Below are 18,946 nucleotides of genomic sequence, written 5' to 3'. Positions count from 1 at the left end.
GGGATGATGAAATTAGGAAATTCGCAGGCGCAAGTTTCAATACGCTAGCGCAAGACAGGGGTAATTGGAGATCGCAGGGAGAGGCCTTCGTCCTGCAGTGGACATAAATATAGGCTGATGATGATGATGATGATGATGACGATGATAGGTAATACACTGTAAATCGATTTACATCCTTAACGATCCTTAAGCGTGTTTTTCGTCTATAACTTACACTCTTACCTCTGTAAGGGTGTAAGGGTACGAGATATATAGACAGAAAACACTTTTAAGGGTGTAAATCGGCTTACAGTGAAGATGTAGTGAACGCTGCCTTTGCCGCCTGCGCTATCGCCTTCGGCCTGCTTCAGTGTTCTGCATCTGCGAGATATAGCTCCGCGTGGCACCACTTTTAAACCTTCGAGCCTAAGCGCGCCCCGGTCGGTATATATGCTGCCGTGGCGTCGGAACGACAATCGGCAGCACACATAACAGGGTTGCGGCGGTATGCGTTCACCGCCCACAGCCACGTCCACCGGCTAGTATACTTTGCGCGAGGTCACGCAAGAACAAATATATTTTATGAATATTGGCAGCGCAGAAGACAATAACTTTGTGCGGGAAGGACAGGGCTAGCTCCAGAGAGTTTGGGGTGATGCAAAGACGTTTGATCAGTGCTTCATTTTCTGTCGCCATTTCTGATATGTATATGGAAAGAAATATCTTAGAGAAGGGCCGTTTCATGTACTTCGCCTGATTTTTTTCATTCCTGAAATCTTCAGTTTTCTTCCTCCGCGACCCTCCTCTTTTATATAGTCATGAGGGTGGTTGTTCAGCATGCAGTTGCAGAATTTGTTTCACGGCAGTTTCCTTTCTCAATTCTTTGTATATTATGTTGTTTTCCTATCCTTTCTCAGTTTTTGTCCAATGTTTCCTTCACTTTCTAAGCAGAGCTAGATCTCTTCTAACTTAATGAGACTTTTAGCCGATCCCTCATAGTGATTACGCGCCATATTCCGAGGGAAACCAAACCGAACATCGTCGCCTGCATGGGTATTGAGCGCCGCCGGTCCACTATCACTGCAGCCTGCAGACACAGGGTGGCGTCAGCACTGAGGTCACCACTCAGTCACGTTGTTGTCCGGCTGTCGACAAGAGATCAAGAGGTCGTCAAAGGCTGCATCTATACCCCGGTGATTAAGACGCGTGGTTTTCAGGGCTCGCGGGTCGTTGTCCACACGCCATACGGTCAGGCGGGAACGGGACGGCCCGAGCGGATAACCGCATCCAAATGACGGAGTCGGGTCGCACATACCGCAATGCACCACCAGTCTGATCTTTTGTTTTGAGTCGCGATCCTTCATCCATCTTCCGAGGTATAACGCGCATCGCGGGAAGAGCGGACGAGAAGGGGTTTCCGAACGAAGCGCACAAATCCCACGCGCGATGCGAGCGTTATTTTTCCTCGGCGTGTTTTGATCGCGTACGGGGATGCGGTCGAATGCGTGTTTGTGACGCGCGCGCCCGAGCCATGGCTTTCCTGCTCGCGGTGTCGCGTTGTCTGCGTGCGGGGGGCCTTAAGCAGCGCAAGGCAAATTGATCGAGGATTCATCGCGCGGACACTCAGACAGCCCAGCGGCGTAATCCCCACCCTTCTCGCATGAACGTCAGAATCGCGCGCGAGAAAACAGTGACTGTGCGGTGCGCCACGGCTTTGCATCTCGGACGAGCGCGTGTGTTCGCCGCTGAACTACGCAACATGACAATCACACGAACGCGCGCGTTCGGACCCGCCTATATACGTACGTGACTGACCCCTGCGCGACGACTGTGGTGTCCGCGCTGTATCACTCTGCATCTTGTTCCACTTAACTCTTTCAGACGCCAATGAATACTGTTGACTGAAAACTTGCTTTCATTGTATTTCTCGCGTATTGAGAATCATAAAAAGTATCCAGCTGCAGAATAGATTAAGAATTTTCAACTCGTTAGTCAGTTTTGTCAAATTTACAGAACATGGACTTCGTGCGAAAAGCTCACTACAGGAACATTACATATGAGAACATCAGCTACGCATTTCATGTCTATAGCAGGCTTGAAAAGCACCCGTCCAGGCACTTGAAAATTATGCCTGATGCGACACACTGTTAAAAACAGTGAAAGGAGTACACCCACTACATACAAGGACATACTCGCACCGAGCAAGTACATGCAACTGTCCGCCTTCCAGATCGTTTTACTAAAACATTTTGAACCCGTTGTTCAAACTTGCCACACTATTTCAACCAGAACAGTTTCAAGATGTATGCGACACATTTTAAGCACCATTACTTTCATAAATGTTATCGCTGTTGACACACTTTCTTGGCGTGCCTAAGTACACAGCGTCTTATCGTCTATTGACGGTGTGATCGACCTAGTATCTTCTGTCCAACAGGAGAAAAGACGCCGTCGTATGGTATGTGCAATATTTATGGATATAAAAGGTACCTACGACAATGTCTTCCACCATTCGATTCTTCAGGCGCTTGAAGATATCGGAGTTGGTGGTCGGATGTTTGCGTGGCTGAACAGTTATCTCAGTGGCCGCACCATTTTCATGTCCACTACGGATGGCAAAACTGATAGACATGACGTTCCCAGGGGTGTTCCGCAGGGTGGCATCCTTACCCCTATTTTGTCCAATGTTATACTGGTGGCTCTTGCAGACGAGCTACCTGACACAACGCATATCAGCACGTACGCGGATGACATTTGTATCTGGTCATCTGGGGTCACACGCCCACAAGTGCGTGCAAGGTATTCAACTTGCGGCTACCATCACTGCGAAGTATTTGCGCCGTAGAGGCCTACAACTCTAAGAAACTAAGTATGCAGTGTTGGCATTCACGCGCAAATCAATGCCACGATATCCCATCGTTGTCCACGGAACGGCGCTCTCTTTAGTCACCCACCACAGATTTCTCGGTGTGATAATAGACCGCAATCTTTCTTGGACAAAACATGTTACTGCGCTTAGGGCTGAACTGACTAACTTCATACACGTTCTTCGGGTTATATCTAAACTGAGATGGGGCCCTTCTGAACTAAGTTTGCTCCAAGTGTACCAGGCACTTTTTGTGGGCTACATACGCTACAGTATGCCTGTGCTATCTAACATGGGGTCATGTTGTATGCGCACGCTGGAGAGCTTTCAGGCAGAAGCACTGCGGATATACCTTGGCTTGCCACGCTGCACGTCAACTAAGGGTACAATAGCGGAAGCACCGGCTTGCCCAATCGACTTATACAGGTCTTGTGAACCTGTGCGAACTTATGTTCGCCTGGTGACTAGACACTCGCACCATCCTTTGTCAACACTTCCAAGAACCAACCTTGACTGTGCTTTTTCTAAAGCAATTGCACGCCACGCAAGCATCATACCTGCAAAGTTCCAGGCCACCAACATCCCCGAGACACCTCCCTGGATATTACCGAGACCCCTATAGTGAGGCTTCAAATACCCGGAATCACGAAGACATCCCACGTTTCTACCATTGGCTTGAAGCAGGTCACCCTGTCCTATATAGTTACATCCTATAGTGGGACTGTGCAAGTATATACCGATGGTTCGGTCACACCATCTGTCACAGCGGCAGCATTTGTTATCCCGCAACTTGGAATTCGTCGGCGATTCCAATTGGACCACAAATCGACATCTACGGCTGCGGAACTTGCGGCAATACGGGAGGCTGTCCGTTTTATGATAACGCAGACACCTCCTAAATGGACGGTGTTCTGCGATGCCAAATCAGCGCTACAAGCATTACAATGCTTTTTAAAGAAACGACCATATTGCCTGCTCGTGCTATAAATCGCTGAACTTCATCACAGTGCCGAGCTAGGTGGCCACGTGATCACTTTTCAATGGGTGCCTAGTCATTGTGGTGTGATTGGCAATGAACTCGCAGGCAGTGACGCAAGATCGGCACTCTCTTTCTCTGATGAAGTACGAATTGCATACTCGCCACCTGACACCAGCTCAGTGATCAAGGCACTCATGCAAGACCTCACGAAGGCATACAGAGCCCATGCTGACTACATCCACAGACGCCTAAATATGATCGACCCAGACCATAAATTCTGTTTGCCCCCGAAGGTTAGCGGAGCAAAGCATCACTGCTACACAGGATTCGGCTGGGCGTTGCTTTCACCCGTCGCTACGCACACCTCACCGGTCAATCGAACAGCCCCGATTGTGAACACTGCCAGACGCCTGAAACTCTGGAACACATATTCTGCGATTGCCCAGCATATACGCTGGAGAGAAGGACGTTGGAAGGCTCCCTAGCCAGCGTCGGCAGGCAACTACTATCGGAGGGCGCTATTCTCAGCCCATGGCCTGACACTGCAACTTCAATGCGGGTAACTAAAGCACCATTAAAGTTTCTCCAGGACACGAAGCTAGACGAGCAGCTCTAGTAGGGCCACCGTCTAATGTACATAAGCACTCACCACTCCTCTTGTCATCATCATCCACCACAGTACTTTCACTCCCCTTCCCTCCTGCCCAGTACAGAGTAGCAGACTAGAGCACACTAGCTCAGGTCGACCTCCCTGCATTTCATATCAATAAAACCTATCTATATCTGTATTAAAGGGTTAAAACGGTGCTGACTATGAGCGGAACAATTTTGGAGAGGCTCACTTACTGAAATGAAACGGCATTCTACATAAAATCGGGAAATATATGAAATGGCGTCTCATATATTTGAACTTATTTTACTTTAGAATTACACATAATAAGTATGTGGGCACACACATTTACTGGAACGCTCACTTTTGAAAAACTGTGCCTGTAATTTAGGCCAACTTGCACTGGCATGTTTATTTGTTTCAGTGTAGTCGGCCTCCGCTAGCTGAAACATGCACATTCTCGCCGTATTTTCTGCAATAATTGTTCTGCAAATAGTTCAGGAACAATTATTGCCGTTATCTCCTACACACACGTGTGAATGTCATGATCGTTAAAAAGTTCCTCAGTAAAAATCAACTTCACTGGGAAAGTTCTGCACTAACGCTTTCAAGCGCACATGCTAGATGTCACTGCCATCACAGACACTGTCGCCTTCAAAAATGTTGTCCCTGATATTGTTTAGTTAGCACTCTTCTCTGTAATGCCTTCACGGCTTTGAAATTCAGTAAATAAATAATTAATTGTGTAGTTAATGCTGACTGATGACTGCTCAAAGCGTATTCATTTAACAGGTATCCTGATACAAAAGCGCCACTTAGGATATATTTCGTCTTGAACCCTGCCACGTAACATAATGCCTTTTTCATCGTTCTGGCCCATCGTGCATTAATAAGTACTGAGAAAATGATAACTGAAACCAAATGTATTCATGCGAGATTTTGCGCAATAGTAACTTGCTATAGTAGACAGACCTTGCACGCTGACGAGATTCGATTGCGCAATTACAGCCTATGTGAGTCAGTGCAATAAATGCCGATGGTTAATCAGTGGATTTGATTTAATTAACGAACTTGTTGGTTATGATTGCCAAATTCCAGACGTCTACCACCGTCAACATGTTGCCGCAAAAATAAACTGTATATCCACCGCGTTGTGCGGGTTTAAGTAGTCTCTCCACTAATGTCTGGTTTATAATAGAACAATGAGCAGCACTGCATAAGCGTTCTTTCAAATGAAAAAGCTCCACGAATAGCTCTAGAGTTGCTGCAGAGCTGGTTCGTTTATTATTTGCCGTAAAAAAGCATGTTTTGTTCAAGCTGACGGGACAGCAGCCTTTTCCCACCCCGCCTGATGTTATGTGCGCTGCATGAAATGAAGCACTCTGCTATGCCATTACTATATATCTTGTGTCCTATGCTGGTGCATCGGATCGCGTATCTCTGCTCTCGCATGAGCCGTAATTGGGTAGCAGAAAGAGTAGAACGCCGTTTCGATTAAAGCACCTTCAACCCATTGTCTGCAAAACACATCTGTGACGACTTTAACATGGCAGGTTCAGATAGGCACGAAGGTCAACTGCAAGCCAGCTTTAGTCCGCAATGAACTGAGTTAATCCAGCGCAGGTGCTCGTGGCGATTGGTGCATGAACTTTCTGTTCCACCGAATTGAAAATAGTGTAAAAAGAAAAGGAAAATAAAATGTCAGACATACAGCTTTGAAACAAACGTGCACCTACAAACCTGAATACGTGCGCTTGAAACTAAATGCAAGCGGAAATAGAGAGAGAAAGAGAGGGATCGTGTAAGGGAGACTAGAAATCTGTGAAATTCAGGTCTGCTTTGCCTCCCGTAGCCGAGCGCGCTGTTGCGGTTTTCGTTTGAGCTCGTGGCTCGTCTAAACAGGAGGTCAGTGATCGTCGCGGCGACCCAATTAGCATAGCGCACGTCAAAACCTGGCTGATGCACAAGTGAACAAGTTTTTGCAATCGCGCCAGCTTCTCCCCAGAGTTTAAACTAATGGTCGTCCGGCGAACCTTACTGTCAGTGCAGTTGAATAATGCGAAAGCAAGGATAAAGAGAGAGAAAAACGGCAGCCTGGTGCTGTGAAGGGTTGAGGTTGAAGCTTTGAATTGAGGCTTATAGGGCAGGTATCTGCCAGGTAATGGAAAGCAAGCTCCGTGTAATTAAATCTGTATTTGAGCACGGCTGCATAGAGTGAATTTAGTGGGGAGCGGGCTGGGCGTGCGTCGATTGGGCCGAAGTGCATAAGATTAATTATACCCACTGAGCGCCGGCTTTAAAGTTTTGCACCGAAATTGAGCGGGTCGACTCAAGTTAACACCTATACGGCGCACTGGCAGCCTTGTGCCTTCCAACTGTGCCGAACAAACGAAAGCCATGTAGCTATGCATTTAATAGCTATGCATTTAATAGCTATGCATTTCATATAGCTATATGCATGACATAGCTATGCCTTTCAACGTCTCTCCAGTTTCGCGTATACGGACATCGCGACCGAACCACGTAGAAGCGAGCGCAAATCGTAGAACCCCGTCGTCATGCCTACCTGCTTTCCCCCCCCTTTTTTTTGTTTAAACCGTTCTTTTTTGTTTCGCATCCCCGGCATGCAGTGGCGGCAGCAGCGTTTGCGTGCAATACTGTGTCACGTATGCAGCGCGTAGGCGGCACAGTGACGCCACGGGCTTCACTCCGTATACCCACATCCCGTGCCATTCGCGAAGTCGGCAGGTGGCGGCTATCTCTTCGCCTGGTCGTCTGATTCGAGAACACCTGGAAGCACAACGTGGGCTTCGAGGTGTGCTCGGCGGAAGAGGCTTTGCTTTCAGCCAGCGCGAAAAAACAAACAAAAAAAAAAAAAAAAAACGCGCGTACACGCATGCTCTGCAGCTCTATACACTGCAGCGCGTTGTGCTGTTGAGCTCGAGGTCGCGAGTTCGATCCCAACCGCGGGGGCGACATTTCGACGGGGACGATGATGTAAGAACTCTCGTGTATTTAGATTAAGTGCACGCTCAAGAACCCCGCCTGTTAAAGTGAACGCGCAGTATACTCCACTATATGGCGTGCCTCGTAATCAGATAGATCGTGGTTCTGGCACATTAAAACCACAGATTTTATTTTGTGTACTACTGCAGCGCGCCCTATATGCGCTGCTGATCCATCCTTACTCGTTCCTTCTATAGCACGATCGTTTTCTTTAGATGCCCCGTACGTGTATGGTGTTCTATCCGAAACACCACGCTCAATTTACATTCTCTGCCATATTGAGTAACGTGCTTCGCGCAACAGAGAGATGAAGCGACAGCCCATCTTGTAGCTAAGAGGAGGATTACAGAGAAGATTGATGTTGTCTGGCGTAAACGGTAAAGCGCAGAAGGTAAAGCGCAGTTGCTTGCTGCAGGTGAACCCAGTCTTGCAAACGTTGCCCAACGGTCGCTCATCAGGTGCGGCAGTGTCTGGGGTCCGCGACATCACATCTGTTAATTCAAAGGAATACTATAATTGCCAGATGGTATTTTAGTCGGGGTGCTACAGGCTGGCGCGCCATCTATTCCACGTCGACCTATACGCGGCTCGCCATTCGCACTCTACAGCTGTGTATCACAGAGTAAGTTTAGGAGTAGCCGAAGCACCTCTCTACTAAATAGGCAGTGTCATCGTGGGAACGAAATGTCACTTGCGCTCGTGTGGTGGGAGCCAAACTATAAACACTTTAGGTTGTTGATTTTCGAGTGCAGCAGCACATTACAAGAGCGCCTGGAAAGAGCCAGCTGCAGGTATACAGTGGTGTGGCATGATTGCTTAAGTAAATCTAAGCAGCAAATTGACAAGGAAAAGGAGGACAAGCGAGGATGATCACAGCCCTCATTTCTCATTGAGGTGAACTTCTGTGGAATCAGATACATACTAGACGTCCCGCAGCCTACATATCTTAAACGTCTTGTGCTGCTCAGTATGCAGTTGAGGCATGTGTATTGTACGGTGCTGCTGTACCATTCGGCATATGCATGAGAGTGACACTTACTCGGCGTCACCGGCAGAGTTTAAACGTTCTCATTTAGGCGACTTCAGCATACCAATGGAGTGATTTATTTTTCTTTAAATATTACTAATTTCACCAATAAAGACGTCGCCAGTCTCTTCACAAGCTAAACTCGTTCGTCCATGTCCTTTTTCTCACTTCCTTTCCTGTAACCAGTTTGGTCCCCTTTATCTGCTGCGACTGTCCTGGACATCTTAATGCCTTACTTATAGCCAAGCTTTCGCTTTTCCCCAGGTCATTGGCCAGTCTTTATGCTGTTTAGTATACTAAAGGTAGGCGATTTTAGCGAAAACCGCATCATCGAAAGTTACAACAAAAAATTGCAGTGATATGATTTGTTTCTATTGCATTATAGACAATGGGAAATTTCCTTGGAAACCGCGCCACAGCAAAACAGAAACACGGAATGACGCAACGAACACATTCTAGTACGCCATTTTCCCAGTTTTACTTGGCCATAGGGAACCAGCGCTGGCACTACACTTGCCCGAGTGTGCAACTGAAGAATGCTGATGCCGTCTGGTATAGGGTGGCACAGAAAATGGCACATTTTGAACGATAACTGGTGCGCGACTGTATCAATGTTCGCTATAGCCCAATGCGTCCATACAAATATCTCTTTATGGCCATGCGCGTTGCGAGAAGCTCCTATGTTCCAGCATGCCCGGGACGCGAAATCACAGCGTTTTCGTCTGAAAACTGCTTTGTCCGCTCGCTATATAGGCTGTGTTACGGCGCTATATACTGTTGGTAGGCGAAGTTTCAGCACTGGTTGCCCATATACCCCTACCTGCACATATTTCAACTTTTAAATAACCTTGAACAAGATCTTGGGACCATGGATGGCCTCGCATATCGCAACTACAAAAGGCCACAAAAGCGCTGCTGCGATTTTTGAAGGCTACCGGATTGAGTGACCGTCGGTGATCCGGACTGACTGACAGCCTGTGATACAGAACAGAAAACTGTTACTACGTCGGCGATATCCACAGCGGACTTTCTCTTCCTCTCTTAATATTTTCCTTCCCTTTCCCTTTCCCCCAGATGCAGAGTAGCCAATCGGGCTCAGTTCTGGTTAACCTCCATGCATTTCATTTATCCCTTTCTCTCTCTTTTTTGAACTTTTGTTTAGAGTAGCGTGCAAAACTTATCGATCCCGTTAGGAATCTCCTCTTACCATATATCACTTCTTTCATGAATAAAATGTGCGCGTAATTACGAAGGCGGAGGGGGAGGGTTCGCTTATGCTTTTAGATTTTCTTCGTTACACGGACGATCAGGTTCCTCTCTCGCGTATTGCGTAAGAAAGTATGCGATACCGGTGCTTAAAAGCAGAATATGTAGCCGTTTTGCAGTTTGCGTGCTGCAGGGCATGCCAAAGCGACGTAAATGGACCGCAGTCACGCTACAATGTCATTACTGACGTAAGCTCCGAGTTAGGCGGCGCCAATATCCACTTATACAAATCACTACCCCTCAGTCCCTCTCACATGCTGGCGTCAAGTTAGCTGCCTCTCTTTACTGCGATTAGCGTGTACGTTGCAGCTTAAACTTATAGGAAGGCGCAGGAGAAACACGCAAGCACGTGTATAACTTTTAGTGAAACTGGTCAACCATGCGTGTCACGCAAATTTGACTGAATAACTGGTTAGTAGACGTGGATGCTGCATACAGAAACTTTTTGAAGACTTTTGAGGCAGTCGTGATGGCCTTGAAAGAGCAGTCGAAAGCCCTCCTTCTAAGATTTGTTTTGCTCTACAGAGGGGGCAGGCTGCGCGCACTATTCTGTTCTGCATCTACAAAACATATGCATGATATGCATATGCCTGCATGATGTCCATTGGGGTCTTCTGAGTGCAGAACATAATGTTCTGTAGGCTCGGTATGCACGTAGTTCAAAAAGAAGGAGCATCTTTATAAAAAAAAAAAAAAAAAAAAAAACGCATGTTTACTTGCTTACGTTTCGGCCATGGCACGGCATTCGTCCGAGTAAAAGAATGTTTCGTAAGTGTGCTCCTTCTTTTCGAGCTATATATATATATCAATCCTGGGGATGCTTCAAACTGTCTGGAACAACCATGGAGCACAAATGTATGAAGACAGACCAATCTTGGAAGAATAATTTTACGCCCTTTTAGCATCCTATCTGTACACATTTCACCAATTATCGGTGACAAACGCTGAGCGTAATGCGTGGAATACTGGGAAAGAATGTAATTACGAAATATGATAACTGCATGTACACTGGTGCATTTCGGGAGACATTTTTTAAAGCGTCTTTGTCTAATTAGAGAGAGCCGCAGGATTTCCAGCAAATGGGTATTTTCTGCGCAATGTAAGTGGCTTCAACGTGCCCTCTCTCTGAAAGTTGTTAATTAAAAAAGCTAATTAATCAATTCTAGTGGAATAATTCAAACATTAGTGTCCGCCGTCCACCATCGTGAATGCGGGAACTAGTAATACCTTAGACACTGTATTAATTAATTAATCACTTCAGTCTGGTGAGCTCGGGGTCGGGAGTTCGATTCCCGACCAAGGAGGTGGCATACGAATGGGGAGGAATGCAAGAACGCTCGTGTAGAGAGCATTAGATGCACGCTGATCAGAACCCCAGAAGATCAAAATTATGCAGGCGCACTGCATTGCGGCGTCTGTTTATTCACGCTGATTGTTCGTGGACGTTAATTCCATCACTCAATCTATCAGTCCTTTAAACTTTTCCCTGCAATGCTGAATATATACCAAATGCAGTGCAACAAACGCGCGCAGTCACGGAAAATCTGCGATTCCTCTGCACACAACTTGGTCTTGTATTTGCGTAGCGCACGAAGAAGAAATAATTTTTTTTTCTCGGTGTAGTACTTATTATTTTTTATTGTACCATTAGTGCTCGCACAATATGACATCGCTGAATGGGACATGATACGTGTCGGCTTATATCGCATACTTAAAACTGATTGCAGGAAATTTGTAAATTTATATGCAAATGCGATGGCAAGACATAATACAAGGACATGCCGATGCTTTACGCTCATCAGAGTTTCCCCTGTATCCAAAGAAAAGCCACGTATAATGTGGAAGACCTTAATTAACAGACGTGCCTGTCTCATACTCTATAGATCTCCTTCGAGCACTTTCATCCGGAATCAACGAAAAAAAAAGAAAAGAATGGCTGTCTCTGCATGCTTCCCGGGAAATGACTTCTATTCGCGTTAACGTGGTATGGCTATATCAGTGAATGACATCACAGCGTTAGTGGCGGCCTCACAGTGATTTCATTGCTATATTAATCTAGTTTTTGTTTTGTACTGCAGATGAGCATGAAGGTAGAGTCCAAATCGAGCCCCCAGATACAGCTTTCTCGAAGTAACGGCAGCCAATCTCGAAGGACATGCGTTTGTGCACTGCAAACGCCGGAAGCACTTGCAGGAGCCGAAAATACGCCGTGGTCCCAATGTTTCAGACACCTTGCATCAGCACAATGACTTGAGGGAATGCTCCGAAACAATGCCCAATAAAAAAAGATAGATATATTGCACGTACTTTACGTAGGTGTTCAAAACAGCACGGCAGAATGAATAATTGTTACTTACCGCGTCACATGATGCAGCGACGTGCTATAATCACACACAGTTTATATAGTCCCGAATTACGAGATCAGGCATTGAACCGACGTTAACAACGCGATATAGAACCATTCAGAGCTCACCTCCGTATATATAATATGTATAGAGAGAGAATTTATTTTTCTGATTGAAAAGGTGCAGAGGGCAGGGCGGCCGCAGGAGCTTGTCTCTAGCCTGCTATTCCACAACTAGGAAGAGCAAGAGAAAGAAAACGGAAGAGGGGGCAATGAAGTGACGATGAGATACTAGAGTGAACGCTTTACCGCATGTATAGTAAAATCCAATGCTTTCATTGACGAAGCATGCTGTGACTGCGTGTTAATGAGTAATCAGTCCAATCAGTGAGCAATCAGTCCGCACACCGTGCACAATTCTTACGGATGCACGACACGTGCTGTTTTCAGCTTATTGCCGACCAATATCAAGTTGCAGGCGTTCGTGTGACAAACGCGGTTGTGTCCAATAAATACGAGGCCAATACACATTCTACTCGGTACCGCGAAGAGGTGCACAAGCGCTTTACATTTAGGCACCTGTCACACGGGTTAACGAAAAAAACCGCATCTGCGCGCTTCTATACATAGAAGCAAGCACCGCTTTAGAAGAATGAAGTATTCGAACCACTGTCCTTGCAACAGGTGTTTTGATGCCGCCGAGCAGAATTCGCAGGGCCCTAACCATGCCTCAAAACTGCCTGAGCATAACCTTGATTTTTTAATGCGATGAAGATTCCGGTCTGTTATGTGGCGGCTGCACTAATACGTCAAGTCCATACGTGTAGAAAATGGTTCACGTACATCTGCGCCATCTATGTGCACCGGGAGACACTCTAGGTGGACCAAAACTTACTTGTAAGCTTTTTTTTTTTTTTTCTTCTTTTTTGCTAACTCACCACTCATGTCAAGAAGTACCTTCGTGTGTAGTTGCGAAGGCATCAACTTGTTCATTCGTGTTTTCGCTCGTATTCACTTCCGTTTTCATTGTGTGTTTGTATTTCTGTTCGATTTGCGCTATACATATTAGCCTAGCTGCATCTATGACAATTCCTAGAATTCGGAATGCAATGATGAAGGCTGAATATAAAAAGAAAAGAAAAGAAAGTCGCCTAGGAACTGCGTCGCAAAATTTATTTTTACAAATATATAAAACCTCATGACGCAGACAACTGCAAAAGCGTCACAGTAACCAGGATAAAAATGAGACGATCGGTAAACAAATGTTAAAAATGACGCAAAAACAAAACGACTAGTCCCAACACACCAGCTGCAGTCACGGATTAGAATCTTCCATTACGTTGCTACCCTGCAGTGCGGTAAGTATAATAACCGAAATAGCTGCTGAAACGTTTGTCTTGAACATTAACAACAATGTGGGCAGCTTGCACTAGTGGTGCAAGGCAAACAGCGGAGCTGGTGATTGACCTAGCTTCATCCAGGTTTTACTAGGCTTGGCTAAGTTTTGCTAGGAAATGCCAAGTGCTGCTAGGCACGGTATTCCGAATCGGCTCGCCGCCGACGCGCTTCAAGATGAGCGGCTTCTTCTTCGGGTGTCCGGATCTTCTTTGGTCGTACCATGTCAAGGCTACATGTACTCGCCACAAAGTCAACGAGAGTTGTGCCACCGTCGCGGCGGCTCCGAGCTTTATATCCTCGGTGACATCACGGCCAAGCTGTGCCTCCACACTTGCCGGGGCGTGGTTGGTCGAAACCTGCCGAGCCACCGCCAGAGGCGACTGCTGCAGTCACGGACACCGCGCACATTCGGCGCGAACGCGAGGAAACGCGGACGGCGTCGGCAGTAGCTCTGCGCGTAGCCTCGTTGGTGCTGCTACAATTTCTTTTTCTCTCTCTCTATCATTTTCTCCTTCCCTCTCCGGAGCCTAGCGCGCGCAGCACGCATGCTCTCCTTCCCTCTCCTTAACGTCCCATGTCAAGGAAACATGTGCACGGCCCGGAGAGGAGGTGAAGCACACGCCACTCCGCGAGGTGGTTGCTAGGCAACGCAGGTGACGTCATCGCGCAGCAAGGTTTTGTTCGCGACACACGGACTGACGGTCGGCTTAAACAGCTCCGCTCTTAAAACTTAATGAGTGTGTGTGTGTTGGGTCTTATTGCATGCCATATGCACCGCCATATCTCTCATCTAAGTGCCATTTCAGAGTGTGCGAACTCTCTTACACAGCTTCCCTGTCACTGATGTATACAGGTTACTCGGGGCTTGCATACAGTCGTGGTCCCAAGGTAACCCAATGTACTACATCGCACACTCTCGCCAAGGCAGGTGGCGTGCTTCGGAAAAGCGTCTCATTTGATATTATAAAGGAGTGATGTTTTAACTGCATTTGTTTTTCTTTCTTCTAATATTTCGCCTACATACTTGTATTTTCTAACGTTCTGCTATTGCATTACACATTTATTGTTTATTTAACTTCCTGACAGGAGGTCAGGAAGTTGTAGCCTTGGGCCTCTGGGAACTCCTTCTGTAACATGATCGGTGCATTTTTTCTATTCGTGAAGTAAACATTGATTGATTGAGCAATAAATTGATTGAGTGAGTGCTTTGAAGCAAGACCAGAAATACAGGTAAACGACAGCAACGGAGGACACCTACTCCCAACGCGAAATTAATTTTTTTTTTCGACTCGTACAGTGAAGCCTTATGCGTCCACTTGACGCACGGCTTCGCTTTCATGCAGTGAAGATTTCTCGTGGTTGAGCAGTTTCCTGCGAAACGTTCGACTGCAGGATATGAACACACACGCTGCTTATCAAGCGCCGATAGATGCCAGGGGCATGCTCAACCCTATTTAGTCATAGTTGGACGTTATTTATTTATTGGTTTGTTTTTAGCAGATACCAAAGTTCGACTATTCGCTCGAAGCCATAGCAGCCGCGGTAGCCCAGTGGGCGGAAGTCGCAGGTTCTGCCGAGTTCGACGTCGCAGGTTCGATTTCGGTCGCGGTGGCCGCATTTGGTGGGATCGAAATGCGGAGACGCTCGTGTACATAGATTAGGGTGCACGTTAAAGAACCCCGGGTGGTAAAACCTAATCCGGAGCCCTCCCACTACAGCGTGTCTCATAATAAGATTGTAGTTACGACACGTAAAACACCAGAACTTAAATTTTTAATTTCGCGCTCGAAGCTACATTGACATAAGGGACGCAAGTGGTTAACGTCATCACCAGATCTGCCTCTCATGTTTCATTGCCGCGCTACTAATAACGTGCAGTAAAGTACATGCTCCTCGACCTCAAACCGATGTATTTCTATGCCATGTTTTGGCACTGGTCCGCGAGAAGGCATTGATGATTAATCTGCTCCGATTTCCATGTACAAGTATACAAATATTGCCCGGAACGCGAGCCTGAGACGTCCTGCCTGGTCGCCGCAACCGGCGCTCTGTTCGTTTCCCAAATGTGTTAATATAGGGACACGACCGTATCTGGCACGTCTTAAGTTGCAGACATAAGGTAAAATTTGAGGTACGACTTGATCGTACTACCATCATTTAGTCGCAAGAACTATACCGCATTCAACAAGTTTACGACTGGTTCGAACAACTGGAGCAGCCATCTTTCGGGCGCTTCGATTTAGTTTGTCTCCGGCTCACGGGGCGATAGCAAAGTGACAGACGGCGTGAGCGGAAAGTATCTATTGATTAGCACGAGTCTTCGTACTCACCGGGGATAGCGGCCGGCGCCGTGTCCGTGGCCGAGAAAGCGGGCGGAGATCCGGGAACGTGGTGCACCATGGCCGGCACCGGCAGTGGACGCTGAGGGGTCGCCGAAGAGCCGGGGGGAGTCGCTGCCCGCTTGGGCACGCTCAGGTCCATGAAGGCATGCCGGTAGCTCAGGGCCGGCCCTTCCGCCTTCGTCGCCGCCGCCGCCGGGTCGTCCCGCTCCTGCCTCTGTATGCAGGCCTCCGGCGAAGACGCCACCGTCACGGCAGATGCGACGACCGACAGTTCACCCGTTATAGTCCGCGCCGGCGGTAGGCACGATCGCTGTCCACTTTTCGGTCGGAAGACACTGCGAGTCCTTCTTTTCTGTCTTTCACGAGCACCGTCTCGAGGTCCAGATCTCGACTCGCGAGCAGCTCACTAAGGCGCGGAGAACGGAAAAAAAATTTAACCGATACCTGTTTCGGCCTGCACTTGTCAAAACGAGAGAAATCCTCGAAGCGACACTCGCGAGTGCGTCTCGAGTACGAACAATCGATGACACTCGCGCTTCACCAGCGACAACTCGTCACAGTCCACAATACGTCCTCGGACCACCCCGCAGTGTCCCACAAGCGTACTGGCCAGTCTCGAGGATTGCTGTACGGTGACCAGCGACGGAGCGCAATCAGAAGATGCTAACAACACCGACGGAGTCCAGCGACGACAAGCGTTGCGGCGGCGAAGTCCGGGAGGAGCACGCGAGATCACGAACCGCGGTGTACCTCGCGGAGCACCGGTGCCTCGTCGTAGCGGCAGCACTGGGTCAAGAGCGTCGTCCGTCACGGGAACGTCGTGGTCAGCAGCCGCGCCGGCTTGTGTCTCCGGGGTCGCGTCCGCCGGTGACCTGTCCGTGGTGCGTGCGGGAGCAAGAAAGAAGACGCGCACACGCGGTCGCGCGCGCACCACTGATGAGCGGGGGGAGACCCTCCTGACGTCAAGGGGCGCGCCGCTCTCCTCGCGTGGCGCGCACACACGAACATACACACGCGCGCATACACACACACACACACACGGGAGCGCGCACTTCCAATCCCGAGCGGCGCCCGCGAGCCTCTGTGTGCGCGGCGGCGACGCCGGCTTCTACCTGGCCCGGTGTGTGCGAGCAGGGGCGAGGGCGTCAATGAGCGAGAGTGAGCGCGCGCGAGCTTCCGAATGCGGCTGCTGCTGCTCGGAGCGGCGGAGGAGGTCGCCGCTGCTGCCGATGCAACGCAGTTGAAGAAGCATGTACGCCCGGCGGCTCTTAATGCTCGTCCCATGGTAGGCACTCGCCCCGAAGGTCTCTATACACAGCCGGGCTTCGTCGCCCTGAAGGCGCAACATTCGCCTCAACTTGGTGGGCCCTTATATATGGAAATTCCCTTGCTGTATATGCAGAGGTGCTCGAATTTAACCGACCCGTTAATGTCTGAACGGGACTAGAAACGCAATGACTCATGTCAATGATGGTGTCTCGCACGGGTTCGTTTTCCTTCGGGTGCCTACTCCTTGCACTGGCAGGGAAAGCAAAATTCATCGGGACTCGTGTGCCAACTATCGAGAGCCTCTATAATTGATTAACAATACTTGTGCCTTTACCGGGCACATATAAGAGGGGGGGGGGGGGGGGGAGGTGAGGGGTTGCTTCGGTGAGGTGAGCAGGTTTAAAAACGTCTAAATGTATGGCAGCGGAAAAACTTAAAAACAAGAACATAAAATTGTGTACGTCGTCTCTGCTTTCGTCCTGTCCTCCACACTGTTTTTATCCCCTTCGTCATGAACCAACCAGCCTAATTCAGCACACTCCTACATAAAATTGATGTCGCTCTAGAACTGAAACGTAACTGTTGTATTATGCATAGTTTATGTAGCCAGCCCTTCAGCTGCGCCGACATGTTGCACGAATATCTGGTACCAGGATCGCAGAGCCAGAATAATAGCTTTTGGACATAACCGCCATTAAGGTTAGTGACGTTAGTTTCCGGCGAAGAGACACAGTCAGAGTTGAATTATGGCTATAACGTAACTTGGCACAAAAACGAGTGCCCAGAACAAGTAGCTGACATGTGAGTGTATACCAAGCAGTTGTTTCGAGCCTCGTAGGGCGCTTCGTACAAGTGCGTCGACAACGCGACAGACAGGGCGCAGTCTGTTCTCACTCGTACTATAGTTAAACCGCATTTCGAACTCGACGATACCGTTGGACTGCGCAATGCTCGGAAAAGCCGTGGTTTACGGTCTATTAAGCCCAGCGCGGAGATGCTAGGGCAATGTAGATGAACAAAATGTCTTTAGCAAAATATGGATGAGGCGATTGCCTTTATTGGAACCTCGTCGCCTTTTTTGGCTTTGCATCATTACGGCTTTTTCGAATGGTAATCTCAGTGTACATTGGTAGTGCTTAATAAGGTGTTACGATAATAAGCGGATTTTGTAGCTATTATCTGGCCTTCTTATCGCCATTGAAGCAGTCACCTTGTTATAGGAAAGTTTCATATCTGCCTTATAGCACCTATGGGCATCTGCTGGAGCACTCCGAAACGGCCAGTCGAATAAGCAACTGCATGCAACTAAACAATAGCGAGGCAAAGTCGCTCACTATAACTAATTTTGTTTATTTTTGCTTCGCTTACTAGGAATGTTCAAAATGCTGCTGACAAAAGTTCCAACACGCAAGATAGTCCGAAAGGTAGCTGCCGTCAATCGTACTTCACACAGCGGTATAGTTTAGAGGGTATACGGCTTTCTTCTTCGTGCCACATGTCCGCTGGTTCTGCCCGCAGCCCTGACGGCCGTATTCTGATGGGAAGCGGAATGCAAAAAGATCTCCGATGTACTGAGCTTTCGGTGCATATTAAACATACCCGGTCGTAAGAATCCATCAGCAGCTTAGTTCTCTATATACGGTGTCGTTCGTAGACTAAGTGTTAACTTGTAATGCTGCAAACCCCCCAGGGCCCAAAGTACCAGGGCGCCCTATATGAACATGTCCTGGAGAAAATGCCATTAAGGACTCGCACGCCGTGCAGAGGCCCTACATACTTTTCACAGAAAAGCTTGACAATCATCACCGGCCTGCTCTCACAATTATCACATACTGCATGGTCTCAGTCGACTGCAGACTG

At 48.0% G+C, this 18,946-nt stretch overlaps 1 protein-coding gene and 1 long non-coding RNA gene across 3 annotated transcripts in view; one reads left to right on the top strand and one right to left on the bottom strand.

Moving 5' to 3' along the window:
* LOC119455846 (paired box protein Pax-6-like) overlaps nt 1-16,382 on the bottom strand; it is a 108,948-nt gene extending 92,566 nt beyond the window's left edge. For both annotated transcript variants that reach the window (XM_037717353.2, XM_037717354.2), the window contains exon 1: nt 15,806-16,382. In XM_037717353.2, the coding sequence (XP_037573281.1) occupies nt 15,806-15,956 (151 nt within the window). In that variant the 5' untranslated portion in view covers nt 15,957-16,382. The remainder of the gene's footprint in view (nt 1-15,805) is intronic.
* LOC125946386 (uncharacterized) lies at nt 16,247-18,633 on the top strand. The gene is made up of 2 exons (XR_007467537.1): nt 16,247-16,327; nt 16,378-18,633. It is a non-coding gene; the product is annotated as an uncharacterized LOC125946386 (long non-coding RNA).
* Nucleotides 18,634-18,946: the final 313 nt, after the last annotated feature.

Source organism: Dermacentor silvarum, chromosome 6 (genome assembly GCF_013339745.2).
Source record: "Dermacentor silvarum isolate Dsil-2018 chromosome 6, BIME_Dsil_1.4, whole genome shotgun sequence".
Taxonomy (NCBI): domain Eukaryota; kingdom Metazoa; phylum Arthropoda; class Arachnida; order Ixodida; family Ixodidae; genus Dermacentor; species Dermacentor silvarum.
This window is presented reverse-complemented; position numbering and strand designations above follow the sequence as displayed.